Here is a 13,886-nt window from a genome sequence, read left to right as displayed (position 1 = left end):
AAAACAAATTGGCTTTCTGCTTGCTTACAGGGCAAAGAGTTAAGAGTTTAAAATCCTGAATGTTTGTAGAAGATGGTAAAAAGATAACAATTCTTAAAATACTCAAGACGGACTTTCGGAGTTGTTTGTTTTTGTAGGCTATGTCAGTAATTGTAAGGCCTTAGCGGACAACGGATCAACGGGATCTGCTCAGAAAAGCCTGATTGTTGGCCATGGTTTTTAACCATATTTATGTTTTGTTTATTGTAAATAATATCTATCATGTAAACGAATCTGTTGGACGCTAGACTTCTATCTCCTAAAGTTAAACTAGATATTTTTGATTCTCTAGTCAAATTAGTCCAATATGGGCCTTTGACAGCCTTAACGCTATTGAGTCTATACATCTAAAAAATGTTGTAAATACATGTCTTTGCTTCGTGTCCGCAGTAGTACTCCAATCGAAGATGAATACCATGTCTTACTATGCTGCATACACTATTTGATCCCAAGAAGCAGTTTTATCCCGCAATACTATTGGAATAATCCGAGCATTTATAGATTTATAGAATACAACATCCGACAATCTCTTGAAGTGCATTGAAAAATTCTTTCTACAGATATTTAGACAGTAAAGAATAGGTCAAAATAACCAAAATTTACCCACAATTTATTTTCGAAAAGGAAAAAAAGCAAAACTTGTTTAGCATCCCATCCACTTTTTATCCTTTCTGAACGGGCCTTTTACTTTGAACGTTCCCGGCACTAAAGTATAGTAACTGAAATACAAAAACGAAATTCATTTAAGTTATTTGCAGATCATAAATATGATACATCACTTTTTAATTAGCATAGATTGACCTTTATTCTTGTTTAAGCATTAGTTTACAAATTCCCAAAATATTATCTTATTACGAGTCACTTCAATCCATCCAAGATGTACAATTGCCATAATTTGAAATTGACTAGAATACACTGACATTGGCGTTTTCTCTTCGGGAATTGTTTTCAATCATGGGGAAAACACTGTTTATCAATTGTTCAATGGTTTTGCGGTTACTTACTCGGATCCTTTAAAGAAGAAAGCCAATCCGTCTTTAGCTGTAGCGGCGTCAAGGTTGCTCGGGAGATTGCCGTGGAAGTTGACAGTCTTTTCGGAGCGAACCTCTTTTTCTCCTACATAATAGAACACGAATCGATCTCCCTACAAAATATTTAGATAAAAAATTGGGCGAGTCTGTTCAAAACAACGAAATCCAATTTTCAGATTGTCGATAGTACCAGATGAAGCAGATAATCTAGACTCCGAACTTACAACAGCCTACATTTTGCATCCTCGCTTAGCAGGGACTTGATGATGGCATCGCGAGACTCTGCTACCGCACTCTAGTTTTGTGGCAGAGTCTCGTGATGCCATCAGGTTCGAATCCCTGTCAGAACGTAGCACAGTCTCATGATTCTCAAGTGTCTACTGGAGGATTTTGAAATGACAGGAACCATACATCATTGAGTCAGTATAGGTCATTTCTAAATACGTAGTTCTCTCATTCAATCTAATTGATGTTATTGTGCTTCATTGATGTTATTGCACCCGCTCGAGTCTTCCCTGACAAAACCTAAGCATGACGAATAAAAACCCACAGTAGATTTGTAGAAACAGTGTATTTCCTTACAATTTCCAGGTTAAAACTAAACCTCATTTCCGGAACAAAAAATACAAGTGTTAGGATATCAACTATTTCGACAAATCTACAGTGGGTTTTTATTCGTTAACTATACCGAGATTTCTATCAGTTCACTACAGTCAAAACCTAAGCATACCTCGTAGATGTTAATCCAACCGCTGGGATCAGGGAAAGCTGCATCTGGGTGCGTCGGGTATCTGAGTACGTCTGCGTTATTTTTCGGATATCCGGGAGACAAGATAAATGTCTGACTGCGTTTGTCGTAGTAATATCGATACATGTCTGTACCTTTAAACGAAATTAACATTCAAGATACCTATTACTTATTTATCCCGCATATTTTCGTTTTAATTTTTTTTCCCAATGTTACATGTATTTCTTCGAAAAGGTTAAACGTATAATAACGACCCACTATCATAATTTTGTATTGTTCTTTTTCTACAATTGAAATGTAATTTAGATGTTGAATTTAAAATCCAAACGGCAAAGCATTGTACGTACCTGAGAGTATGAATAAACCTCGAGACAGTGGGATATTCGAGAAGAAAGCTGTGTCGACGGTCGGTTTGACGTCAAATAAATCGTAGTATCGATAATAGACAGGTCTTTTTTCCTGGGGACTCATTTTAGCCACAACGCCATCTTTCATCGCGTAAGTCACACCGTCGTCGGCTAAGGAGGAGAGAAATGCTCGGTTCATATTTGAAGATGTTTTTCAGGATTCGAACCAACCTTTGAATATCTAACATGTGTAATTGTTACATCTGTGACTCGTGGAGGAAACAATAATATTTTAGATGACACCTGAAGCTGCGCTAAGGGTTCGTACTGATATATTGATTAATTAGACAAACTTATCACTGAATGGAAAACTCACTGGTGAATATCGCATCGAAGGTTTCGGTACATGGGTTGAATTGTTGAGGGGAAATAGTCGGTACAGGTTCAATTATTGGAGACCTTGACGTCATCGTGTGGTCTTTCACACCTGCAAAAAATAAAGTTAGTGGACAATCAATAGTAGCTATTTGATTGTCACTTTCAAAGCCAAACCCTTCCCTGGAATGACTCGGAATCGAATCAGTGCTAGCGGTACATTGATGAGTGAAGCCCGAACTTTGATTGACGAAAGTTTAAGGTACGCTACTTATGGTTAGCAGGGAACAACCAGGGGTCGTTAGCAGTCTTTTATATTTCTCTATGTTTCAGTTATAAGCGGAATGAACATTTCCCTTCAATGAATCAATCATTTTTGAAAACTATAATACCGACCGCTGAGTGAAAAATGATTTACAATTGTTCCCGTGATATAATGTATGGAGCTGGAAGCTCGATAATTCAGTTCAAAGTTGATCAGTATCTGATGTTCCAGATTTTGGGTGAGATGGAAAATGAAACAGAGAAACTCACGCACAACGTACCATAAAGTGATTGAATCCCATGGGTGTCATCTGCCGGGACGATATCGTTATCTCGGTGGGGCCAGTATCCCTGATAGATGGGTGCCATAATGGCGCGTGGATCGTTCGAATGTCCCAAACCTAACGCGTGGCCCATCTCGTGGAAGGTAACGATTCGTAGATTTGTACCGTCGTGTCCTCCTTCCGTCCAAAACTCGTCGTCATCGAAATGAAGCCGACCGTCTTCCGGGTAATACGCATGCGCGAGGACGCCACCTGAATTGTCAAAGGTACGACATTCATTAAAATTGAAAATAATTCAATGCTGATTTGAAAGATACGAATGCAGACCATATTCACTGTAAATATTGGGATATTATGGTGAAGGTTAGTTAACCATTTGGAGGAATACGGAATCGTGAACTCAGCAAGTAATCTTCTACTCAATTCATAACTTAGCGAAGTCTACCAGCTCATAATGCACCAAATAGGATTTAGATTTAAACGACTTCTGGAGCAGGAGCCCTACCCTCTACTTTACGCTGTGAGCCTCTGGGACGTGGCCTCGTCAGGAATAGAAATGTGCCCTTTTCATTGGAATAGTTATAGAGCCCCAGATTCGCCTCTAGTATAAAACAAGTCCAATCATTATGCTACAGCGTATCCCCATTTCTGCTCTACTAGATGAATTCGCCTATTGAAGAATTCGTCCGTTTTGATTACCTGGTCCATCAAACGGGTTACAAGTCTTTTCGTGATTTCCTCGACCGAACGATATTGTCAGGTCAGCCGGTTCGTGCGCTCCCACCTCGGTGAAGAAGATGTTTGTAACAGTAGTCCAGTAGTTGATTCCGCGCGTAATTGCCATTCTGAATTTTGATTCAATTCATCGAAAACAAATCAATTCGTGACCTTTCGTTAGGACTTAACACGATATCTTATCCTTATTCCCTGTTATTCTTATTAATTGAGATATCAACGAATTCACTAAATTGAGTCTTAATGTGGATGCCTACAGTATGACGTATTGATGTACGTGTATGAGTTACATACGTACTTTTGCTCTTCGACAGACATATCCGGGGTATGATTAATCAATTTCCACGAAATACACCGTCTGCTCCAAGACACTGAAATTCATAGTTTTCTCACAATCTTCAATTTTGGTTAATCGAACACGTACAAATAGAACGACTTATAATCGTTAATTGAATACGTCTTCGTAACATTTTATTTTCATATTTCCTTTTTCTGAGATTAAACTCGTAATCTTACCAATAGGCAAAGCATATCCTCTCACATCCGCCACTCCGCACCGTGGTGCCTCCATTTTTGATAACGTCGCTTCGTCCAGTCTCCCCGTTTCGGGAACGTTCGCAAATCTTTGGAATTTTCTGCAACATCGAATTTTGATTTACGACAAACCGTTGAAAAATGACAATGAAATCACCAAAGTACTTTAGGATTTATCACATGTAGAAGCTAATTGTGGTACAGTATAGAACATGTTCAATCCGATAGATTGACGACGTGGGCTTATGGATATCTACTAACAGTGGGCATGTAAAATTACTGGAAGCCGTTATGCCAATTAAGTGGCTTTTGACATATGGCTCTAAATCCTTTCAATTACAACATATTTGTGTGTTTATGTGTTCAGTGGATGAAAAAAATTTCGCATTCTTTAATTTTGACTTTTGATCGGCCGTGCTGATTCATTCCCAATGTGGCGTCATTCTGAGAATCCGAACCAAGACAAAATGGTGTATAGTGTATGGAATGGGTTATACTAACAGCGATTAAAGAGCAAAATAGTGACTCGAATACAGTTGATTCCAGTAAAATCTCCAAAATTGAAGAAGCCAACACTGCAGCTTTCATGAGTAGACAGCGTGAATAACTCTTTTTGAAAATAAAAATACTTATTTCGTATGATATCACATATGGTGTCGTGACATCGATATTTTCTATATCACAGTACCTGATGGCTCCTTTCCATGTAATTGGACTATGTTGACCGGTTTCAGACTTCGCCAAATATCCATAGCTCTGCAGGTATTGCTGATTTAGAGGTAAATATATGAAATGTTTTTAGTGAATATATGCCCTGCATAACGATTAGTTGATTTTAGCATTCATATCCAACAAGAAAGCATAACGCTAGGTTCACACACAAGATTTTTCGTCGAAGAATCGAAAAGAACACTTCAAATAGAGTAGATTAAAATGGTATTATTGTTAGGAAATAACTGAGAATGATAAAGGCTCGATAAAAATCTGCCCCGAAACCTGAGCTTTAAGATCCGTTTCAATCCAAAACTTACTTCAGGATCAACAATATGACTCAATATTCCCGAAAAGAAAACAGCAAATGAAATAATGATTCTCCACATGATGGTCATATCCACAAGAGGAGCACCAACAGAATTTGTGAGGCCTCAAATCGAAAAAAATAGCTAAAACATATTTATCTTATCACAATTAATGGCACCGGAACAAATATTGTATTGATTTTTAATTCTACATATATTCTGATTTATACTAATCATATTTGCCTTAGTTAAACATTCATTTTTGTTGTTCATATACGTATACACACATGTACATGGTCTTATATACGTCACTGAATGGTTTTTCGTTTTCACAAGCTTATCATCAGCAATCATGAATGAGTAGTATTCTTAATATTAAATGATTTATGCGATTTCTGAAGCAGGTTGAATGATTGGTTTTTACCGATTCCGAAATCTTTTTTCGAAGCGTTCCGATTCCGAAATATCTGTGAACCTGATGATCGGTAGAGTTTGAATCTGTAATTGCCAGTCCATTCAAAATCCGCCGTCGTATAAAAACATTACAGCAGAACCATTCTTTTAAACAAATGGTTATCAATAAACCAAGTTTCAAAAGCTATGGGAAGCATTTATTAGTTCCTCTTTTCGATTTTGCGCTAATCGTGGCAATTCTCCAATGCACGAAATTGAAGGCAGAATGAAAACAGGTCCAGATGAAGAAGATATGAAATTATGACGCCAGCGAACATTCCAGTGAACAGTTCTGATAGATATTCTGCTTTCATGTATGAACAGTGCCACAAAGCAACAAAACATGTTGTGAACTTTCAGTGATCTTGAAAATATTCTCTTCAACGTTATAAATCTTTGAATAATCCCTATTACAGTACGTGCATGTAAAACAGGTTTTGAAAATTTCAGTCGAAGTAAACTATTTACATATTGCAATAAACAATGTTGACGACCATTCACACAATGACTACAAGTTTTAAGACTGTCTGTGAAATTCGCCCGGGGTTTATAGCAGTTAAATATAAACGTTTCTTCGTACGACACTGCGGGGGATGCGAAATAACTGAACCAGGCTCGTAGTAAGAAAACCGTGATGACGATAAAGTGTGCTTGTATTCGTAAAGATGTATCGAGCATATCGAGGGCGATTTTGGTGCGGGTGATTTTCGCTTGTTTCGCGTTGGTTTCGATTTCGAGAGTAGTGGATGGCTACGGACTGCAATATTGGTCACTAACGGTCCTGCTGGTGCCGCTGATCGCGGAAGGGATTTATCGGTTGAAGAAATTCAACGGTGTCGAAAGCAGCAAATGGTAAAAATACCTACTTCGACGGATGAATTTGAAGTATGGTGGATCATTATGATATGACTTTCCAATATATTCGAAAAATTAGTTATTTGATGCAAATTGATTGTTTTTAGTTTCACAGTTCTTGGGTTAAGATTTGGAATCCGTTTCTGAAAATCTCCTTCAGATTGTAAAACCAAAGCATGAAATGATACTCGCTTAGTTCTGAAAAATTGTTCTCTATAGGTTCTGCCTGTGCGTCCTGTTCTTTCTCATTCCGAATGTTACCTGCATTTGGTTACTGCAGACTAAGTACAATAGATGCATTCTGAATTACAATTCAACCGGTCGATTTAAAGAGGATTGCGAAGGCGAAGATATAGAAATCACTTTTGAGAAAATATTTGGGGTAAGATCTATTCAACTATTCTTACACTTCTATACACTTTAAAAAACTGCCGCGGTTTTTGAAAATGTAGTTCCGATAACTTCGGAAAAACCATCGCTGCTATGGTTTTTCCGAAGCTATCCGAACTCGCGTACGTAGTGTGTTTTCGATTAGTATTTTACGTGGCAATAGGAATTAAGAAGTCGGAATGATACAGGATCTGTTAAACCTCACATATCGCTTAGACGTGTTAGACTACATTTGATCGTCAATCAATACCACCTGATTAAAAGGTTGCAAAAATCAAATTTGCTTCTAAATTTGTACTGAGTAGGTTTTTATCATCTAATCTATTCTCCGTGTTTAAGTGTAGCTATTACGTATATCTCTAATCATATATAAAACTCATAGTTTATATTGCATATGAATCTTACAGGTTCGGGTCGCCATTCCACAACTATCTCATCTCCGGTGGATAATGAGTATCCAACAAGCGATGATCATTTTGCTCGTTATTGGCCGCTGTTTATTGCCGAACAAACTCGTCGATCGTTTCCGTTTGGCGCGACTGTTACTGGTGCTCATCGCAAACGGCGCCGACGTCATCGAATTCTATCAAACCCAAAGCGATATGAAAATCGAAAAAGTTCGCGACACGGAGATTTATGTTCTCTTAGCCTTTTGGACGTGGAGTTTAGTTCCGTTTTGTTTCTATTTAACTGCGACCGAAGATAGGGATGACGAAACGCCGGAAGTGGAACAAAAGGCGACAACAGAACAAACCGACGGAAATCAGACGAAAAACTCTAAATACATTAATATTCTAATTGATGAGAGATGGTCGTTGTTATTTCAGTGTTTATGTATGGACGGACCGTATCTCGCTATGAGATTATACATTATGTCGACGTACAAACTATTCACCAGTTCCATTTTGTTCTTCGTCGCTAAAAACGCGATTTTGCTGATCGTCGATTTGTACCTGTTCTTTTTGCTGTGCTGTTCCGACGAACGGAAGGCGGCGAGAAAAGCTAAACAGAGGGCGATAGAACTGAAAAAGTCTAACACTTCTGTCTTACCAGTCCTTATCCAAAAGGCTTAAGTTATTCGATATTTTGCACCTTAATGTCAACGACCTATTGCCTTAAGAAGCATTTTCCGAGAAATGATATCACGGACTTAATTCTCTTGTTGGCATCATTTTTATCTGCGTAGGTTAGCGTACTTAGAACATTCGCTTTAGTAGGGCGTGGGTTTTATTTTCTCATATGATGACTATTGTTTTGGATAGAAATAATCTCGGAAAAATAAAATGATTACAATGAAATTTCATATTTTATGTTTAAATCTTGATGTCGTGAATGGTGGTCATTGATTTGTTTGTGAATGGTGTTTGTTGGTATGGGAGGTCTTTTTACCCAATATATAATATCTGCAGCAATCTGCACGACGGATGGCGAGAATCTGCAGTAACACTTCAGCTGCCAGTAGCGGAAAAGTTTCGTTCAAACTTTCCATCAACATCAGAAATAACGTCGAGTAGTTCACGATACGACACGGGTCCAGGAACAGGATTGAGGTTCGAATCACTGAGAACCGGAACATGAAGCAAAGCGAGCAATGATACTAAATGATGATCAAGTGACGAAAATTTAGACGCGGGTCATAAACGGTAATCCTGCATGTACCGGACGAAAAATAGTTTATTCTGCAATGACAAAATCAGATTTCAGTTGAGCTTTTATACAAAAATTAGAGTTGAGCTTTATATACAAGATAGTTACGGTATGTGAAGTTACCGAATAAAAGAAACGTACATAGTTTATAGGGTATTGCATGGGTAAAAAGTGTACAAAGACAAACCGTATTGAAGTGGTGCAAAACAAGTTCATTGACGTGATGGAATCAGCTTCCCTAAAGTTTAAGTTCATTAAACAATTGCACAGGAGAATGAAATTTCAAATACACTACAGCACAAACGATGAAATCAAACGAGTTGATTGGACTGAAAGCCTCTAGCCCGGACTTCTGCCTTCAGCTAAATTCTACTGTAGACGTCTGCAGTCGAGACATTAACTAGTTTTAACGTATTTTCCTTTACGATTCATGAACACGTGTTGTTCGGGGTAGGTTATCTGATCGATTGGAACGCGCACGAAGGTTCCGCGACCGCTGGTCAGTCCTAGAAATACGATCGACGATAGCGCATACGGAAACGCCAAGGCTGGCAGATTCACCTACAAATCAATATACAATAATATGGTCATTCTCCTTCCTTGAACATTTCATTCTTCAAATTAAGCTATATCGCAACCATTAGTTTCTTGTTCCCCAGCCCACACTCAGGGCATTATTAGCTGGCACCAACTCGGAACTTACCGCATAAAGAATATTAGCAAGTGTCGCGAAAAGATACGTAGAAAAAATCGCTGAAAAGAAAATGTTTGATATTGCTTCAGTTGCATTTGTTTTGCAGTCAATGGGAGTATAGCAATTCGAAAATAAAAGTCTGATTGAGTCCTTGGGGTTTTGCTTACCTCCTATGCAGGCATATATACAGGAGTCGACGGAAAACACCCACAGGTACCCACCCAGTACTGAACAGGTAAGGATCCCGTTATAGCCGTACAAACCGGCGTAAATCGAATCAAGATTCGCTGCAAAACTTAATGCTGAAAATATACCAACCGAAATAATTCAACTTGAAAACTCGCACGTGTTTAATCTCGATATTTTCCCTCTACCATGGTTCAATTTCAAGAAAGAATGAAAGCTTTGATGTCCTGGCAATCTATCATAAAAATTTGATATTTTAAATAGTAGATGTATCAGAACTGATCCTTGCTGTACTCCTGTTTTGATTGCTTTAACATATAGGCTTTAAATCTGAGTAACTAGGTTACAAGATCAATCGATATCCATCCGTAAAATTACTCAACTTTGATGACTGTAATTCAACGATAATCATTTCAACAAAATTGAAGGTACTATGTTTGTATCTTCTAAGGCATTTTATGGTCAATAAGAATTAGGGCCAATCTGTTTGTTCTTGAGTACAAGAATTCGATAATCGACGAGGTACAGAAGTTCTTTTTTCTAGAATCTTGGAAATACAGTATATAGGTGGAGAATATTGAGGTGGGTATTTGCATTGTCAGTACACTTACCGCTGATGGTGCTGATAACGGAACCCAAAATGACATGCAGAGCCGTGATTGGCGCAGCCACTAAACAGGCTATTAGTATCAATCCGCCGGTCAAAGCACTCTCATAGCCGTACACTTGTCCTATATTGACAAGAATAGACCAACCGATCTGTCAAATACAAAAAGAAATAAACATCTACCTCTTTGATGGCGGCAAAGAACATGATTTTCCAAACGCAGAAAGACTTTGACAGAATGTGGTTCAGACTCTTACCTTATCCCATTGTATGACGGCACTACTATTAGTGGAATTATCTTCATTCCGAGGGTCGTAAACACCTGCTGGAAAGAATGGGTTATCAGCCCCCCATGAAGCCACGAGCAGGAAGGTACAAATGTTGAATGGAAGATTGAATGGGATCAAATCTAATTTGCCGAATATGTTTCCTAAGCCACTGGCAACGAAAACACTGCAACAAGACATGAAAAACGTTATACCGCGCAATCGCACAAGTAATAATAAATGTTATAGCAGGTTTTATCAATACGGACTGCTTATTCTAGGTCTCGATCTGGAACGTTAAGCTCATTTTGACACTCGTATTAGGTTCTATCCTCATCAAACCAGCACGGTACACACTAGCATGCTGTTCATCTTGCATTACAGATTTGACTCAAAAAGGTTTTATATGATTTCTTTTCAATAATACTTAGAACTTTCTAGACCCTACCTGATAGCTGCGAGAACAACAACCGGTAGGAGGAGCCACCAGTACCAGTCGGGCTTAAACACGAATATTGGAGCCACTAATCCTACTAACAATGCGTGGAATGTAAGAATGCCAGACTCTATCAGACCTAAATCTTGTTTCGTCGCTATAGCAACCAATATAGCAGCCAACAATGAGATGATGCCGACGACGGAACGCCACGCGTTCCCGAGGAACATTCCGATAAGGATGATTACACCGGCGATCGGGTTATTCAAAAATATCGGGGTTCCCAGCCCTCGCAAAAAGTAGTTCGGTATTTGTAAAATTACGTGGTGTTTGCGAAACCACCGATTCACAGCACTCATATCTCCACCGAAATAGTTCCCCCATAGATTCCAGAATCGACCGCAGCAACCGCCATCAGAGACTGGTTCCGTTTCGTCTGTTTGATCATGGACTGGTTTCGCTCTATTCGCAGCTTCCTCGTCGACTACGTGACCGGTCGGTGCCATTTGTTCAAGTTGGTATTTCTTAGTATGCATCGCCTAGTATAAAAACAATAAGATCTTAACCTCCTCTTCTCCCTTAAACTCCTGCTCAATATCGGCCCAAGGACGACGACCACAACATAGTCTATTATATGTTTTATCGTTCTATCTGGTTTGAATATCTGTTAGTCCCTTTTACTTCGTGTAACGATCGAAATGAATAAATCATTCAAAGACCGACAAAACTGCTTTTAAAATGTCATTTCTTTTATACGGTCTTCGAGTCGTATTTCTTTGAAGCCACGAACTGGAAATTTTGAATGTTATTTTTCCAGTCTTGAATGATTTTCAATACTGCTTCATAAACATTGAGATCGCGAGCGTGATACTAAACTTAGAAAACCATTGAATTCTTAGACAATATTTATTGCTTTGCGCCGAGACATCGGTCTAAATGCTTCCGGCGCCTAGACAGCAAATCTTGAATAGGAAGTGCCTCAATGATCACAAAATGACTTCAACAATAATTACCGTCAACAATCATGATCTGTTTAATCAAATACGCGAGTTAAGGACATGATATATTGGTTGCTTCAGCCGCACACGCACTAGCAAGATAAAAACCATTTGAGGTTTCGCAAAACGAAAATTCACGAAATACAGCCGCCTCTGATTCTGAGATATTTTGCGAGGTGGCATCAGTATCAAAATTCAATGCTAATTGAATTTTAGACGCTATGATCTAGAATAGGACTGCTCCGCCATTCAATGCATGTTGTAGGCAGCCTTTTTCAGAACGACAGCTGGTACATCAATTGGATACTAAATACTATAAACATATCTTCTACACATAAAAGCCCGTCGTATATGTATGAACAATATGGTTAGCCTTTGGAAACCAATATCGGAACGACGTATTAAAGCAAAATAAACAATAACTTATACGGTATGTCATGGTGATACTTACCATCGTTATTTGATATTTTCATAACCAATCCATTATCTGTGTGGTACGGTCTGTGGTATGTATGTATGTATGTATGTATGTATGTATGTATGCGCCGTCTATGTGCATTGTATAAATGTTCGAAATATGTTGATAAAACACCAGCGGGTAAAACTGAATAATGTATCGTATAATCTATGAGCTTTCCGCTGGGTCAATGTGTGTTAGTTGTAACTGATTAATCAAATAGTCAAGTTTTTAATCTACTGAATTGATATTCTCACTCAGTCCTAGAAGTGGTTGTATCCGCGTCCGGTGCCCTATGGCGCTCTGCAATCCTTCGAGTCTGTACAAACATTTCGAAGCTCGCATGGTACAATTGCCGCGATCACACGAGCGTTTTTGGCCCGGAACAACTGCTCACATTTTCTATTTTCACCAAATTCTATCACGGGTCAAATTATTGCGTTTGCGTGCCCTCTGGACGTGATCCTGATCCGTGCCAATTTGATTCCGTGTGATCGCGGCTAACGACACTAGATCTTTAACGAATGGAAATACAAAGCATCTTTGTTCATTCGAGGCATTAGATTCGGTATTTATTGTCTAGACGACTGACAAAAAAATTTGAAACCTTCACGAGGTTTATAAGATTCGGTTCCAAGGCTTCGAGTTTATTCGTCGGGGCTGGACACATGTATCAGGTTAACGCCGTTAAGTACGGAAACGTTAAGGATATGCGTGACGACCTGGTACGATCCGGTAACGAAAACGTGCAACCGAAAACAGAGTTCATGCGACCCGATATCTGAGGGAAATACTGAAAAGAATTCCGTTATTGGCGCCGAGGTGGTTGAGAAGTGAATTACCTATATGAAGACCCGGAGTACACAATTCCCGACCCGAATTCTGAAAATCCAAATCAGAATCAAGTGGATGAGGATGATGAAAACCCGCAGAAGAATGATAGATACAAAAAGAAAAAAATCGAAGAAAGGTAAAAGGCTTCATCGTTTTGAAACTGATCGAAGTTGTTTGATTATGGTATTGGGGTGATATATTAGTTGTTTAGATAACGGGAAAGGAAGCCGGAGTTGCGGTTAGCAAGCAACCATCGTGAATGCTTACGTCACACATAAGACATTGAATAGAAGATTGGTGAGAGTGACGTAGGTATCGGCTCAACTCCAGAACAGGTAAAAGTAGATCTGCGGGTTGGTTCCAACATTTTCACTGAGAAAAGTATTAATACGCGCAGATCGATAGAAAGAGGCACGTGAAGTAATTTTCAGAAGTCGGCAATCAGCAATCGGCAATCAGAAACCTGATTGTCGACCCGAGAAATAGTCGACTATCAGGTTTCTGATTGCCGATTGCCGACCCGAGAAATGGTCGACAATCAGGTTTCTGGTGGCAATTTAAAACCGAACCACTCCCCTCATTTAAGAAAACCCTGCACGATGGAACTATTTTGACCTATTCTGGAGTTGAACCTAGGTGGCTGTATACGTGTGGAAGCTTGATATAGCAGCAGCCTAGGTAAGTTCA

General features: G+C 38.9%; 3 protein-coding genes across 4 annotated transcripts; 1 reads left to right on the top strand and 2 right to left on the bottom strand.

Moving 5' to 3' along the window:
- Positions 1-640: 640 nt before the first annotated feature.
- On the bottom strand, positions 641-5,492 carry LOC141903968 (matrix metalloproteinase-19-like). Its single transcript, XM_074792388.1, has 11 exons — positions 5,389-5,492; positions 5,046-5,125; positions 4,340-4,458; positions 4,122-4,194; positions 3,788-3,933; positions 3,086-3,340; positions 2,542-2,652; positions 2,166-2,336; positions 1,801-1,952; positions 1,044-1,183; positions 641-758 (listed from the first exon to the last, which is right to left on the bottom strand). Exons 1-11 carry the CDS (start codon positions 5,464-5,466, stop codon positions 683-685), a joined length of 1,401 nt encoding a protein of 466 aa, XP_074648489.1. The 5' UTR covers positions 5,467-5,492; the 3' UTR covers positions 641-682.
- Positions 5,493-6,372: 880 nt separating this feature from the next.
- Positions 6,373-8,316, top strand: LOC141904143 (transmembrane protein 26-like). 2 transcript variants are annotated; one of them, XM_074792673.1, is made up of 3 exons: positions 6,373-6,681; positions 6,904-7,066; positions 7,482-8,316. In XM_074792673.1, exons 1-3 carry the CDS (start codon positions 6,464-6,466, stop codon positions 8,145-8,147), a joined length of 1,047 nt encoding a protein of 348 aa, XP_074648774.1. In that variant the 5' UTR covers positions 6,373-6,463; the 3' UTR covers positions 8,148-8,316. The 2 variants fall into 2 exon arrangements, with proteins under 2 accessions (XP_074648774.1, XP_074648775.1); XM_074792674.1 differs by having other exon boundaries at positions 6,629-6,714.
- A 421-nt stretch (positions 8,317-8,737) lies between these two features.
- Positions 8,738-12,439, bottom strand: LOC141903722 (urea transporter 2-like). The gene is made up of 7 exons (XM_074791977.1): positions 12,360-12,439; positions 10,923-11,449; positions 10,466-10,661; positions 10,213-10,360; positions 9,583-9,717; positions 9,425-9,474; positions 8,738-9,282 (listed from the first exon to the last, which is right to left on the bottom strand). The coding sequence occupies exons 1-7, from the start codon at positions 12,360-12,362 to the stop codon at positions 9,118-9,120; spliced, it is 1,224 nt and encodes a 407-aa protein (XP_074648078.1). The 5' UTR covers positions 12,363-12,439; the 3' UTR covers positions 8,738-9,117.
- Between the last annotated feature and the right edge of the window lie 1,447 nt (positions 12,440-13,886).

The sequence above is a fragment of the Tubulanus polymorphus genome, chromosome 4, assembly GCF_964204645.1.
Source record: "Tubulanus polymorphus chromosome 4, tnTubPoly1.2, whole genome shotgun sequence".
In the NCBI taxonomy this organism is placed as follows: domain Eukaryota; kingdom Metazoa; phylum Nemertea; class Palaeonemertea; order Tubulaniformes; family Tubulanidae; genus Tubulanus; species Tubulanus polymorphus.
Note: the sequence above shows the minus strand (reverse complement) of the source record. Positions and strands in the feature narration are given on the sequence as shown.

Bases quoted from the DNA above. Each gene is read 5' to 3' on its own strand.
- LOC141903968 (XM_074792388.1), bottom strand. From the start codon at position 5,466: ATGACCATCATGTGGAGAATCATTATTTCATTTGCTGTTTTCTTTTCG. The intron at 4,195-4,339 runs GTAAGATTACGA...TATGAATTTCAG, and splicing joins AGGATATGCTTTGCCTATTG to TGTCTTGGAGCAGACGGTGT. The intron at 2,653-3,085 runs GTACGTTGTGCG...TATTTTTTGCAG, and splicing joins TGGGATTCAATCACTTTATG to GTGTGAAAGACCACACGATG.
- LOC141904143 (XM_074792673.1), top strand. From the start codon at position 6,464: ATGACGATAAAGTGTGCTTGTATTCGTAAAGATGTATCGAGCATATCG. The intron at 6,682-6,903 runs GTAAAAATACCT...TGTTCTCTATAG, and splicing joins GGTGTCGAAAGCAGCAAATG to GTTCTGCCTGTGCGTCCTGT. The intron at 7,067-7,481 runs GTAAGATCTATT...TGAATCTTACAG, and splicing joins CTTTTGAGAAAATATTTGGG to GTTCGGGTCGCCATTCCACA.
- LOC141903722 (XM_074791977.1), bottom strand. The intron at 10,361-10,465 runs GTAAGAGTCTGA...TGTATTTGACAG, and splicing joins CCGTCATACAATGGGATAAG to ATCGGTTGGTCTATTCTTGT. The intron at 9,475-9,582 runs GTAAGCAAAACC...TTTTCTTTTCAG, and splicing joins TATATATGCCTGCATAGGAG to CGATTTTTTCTACGTATCTT.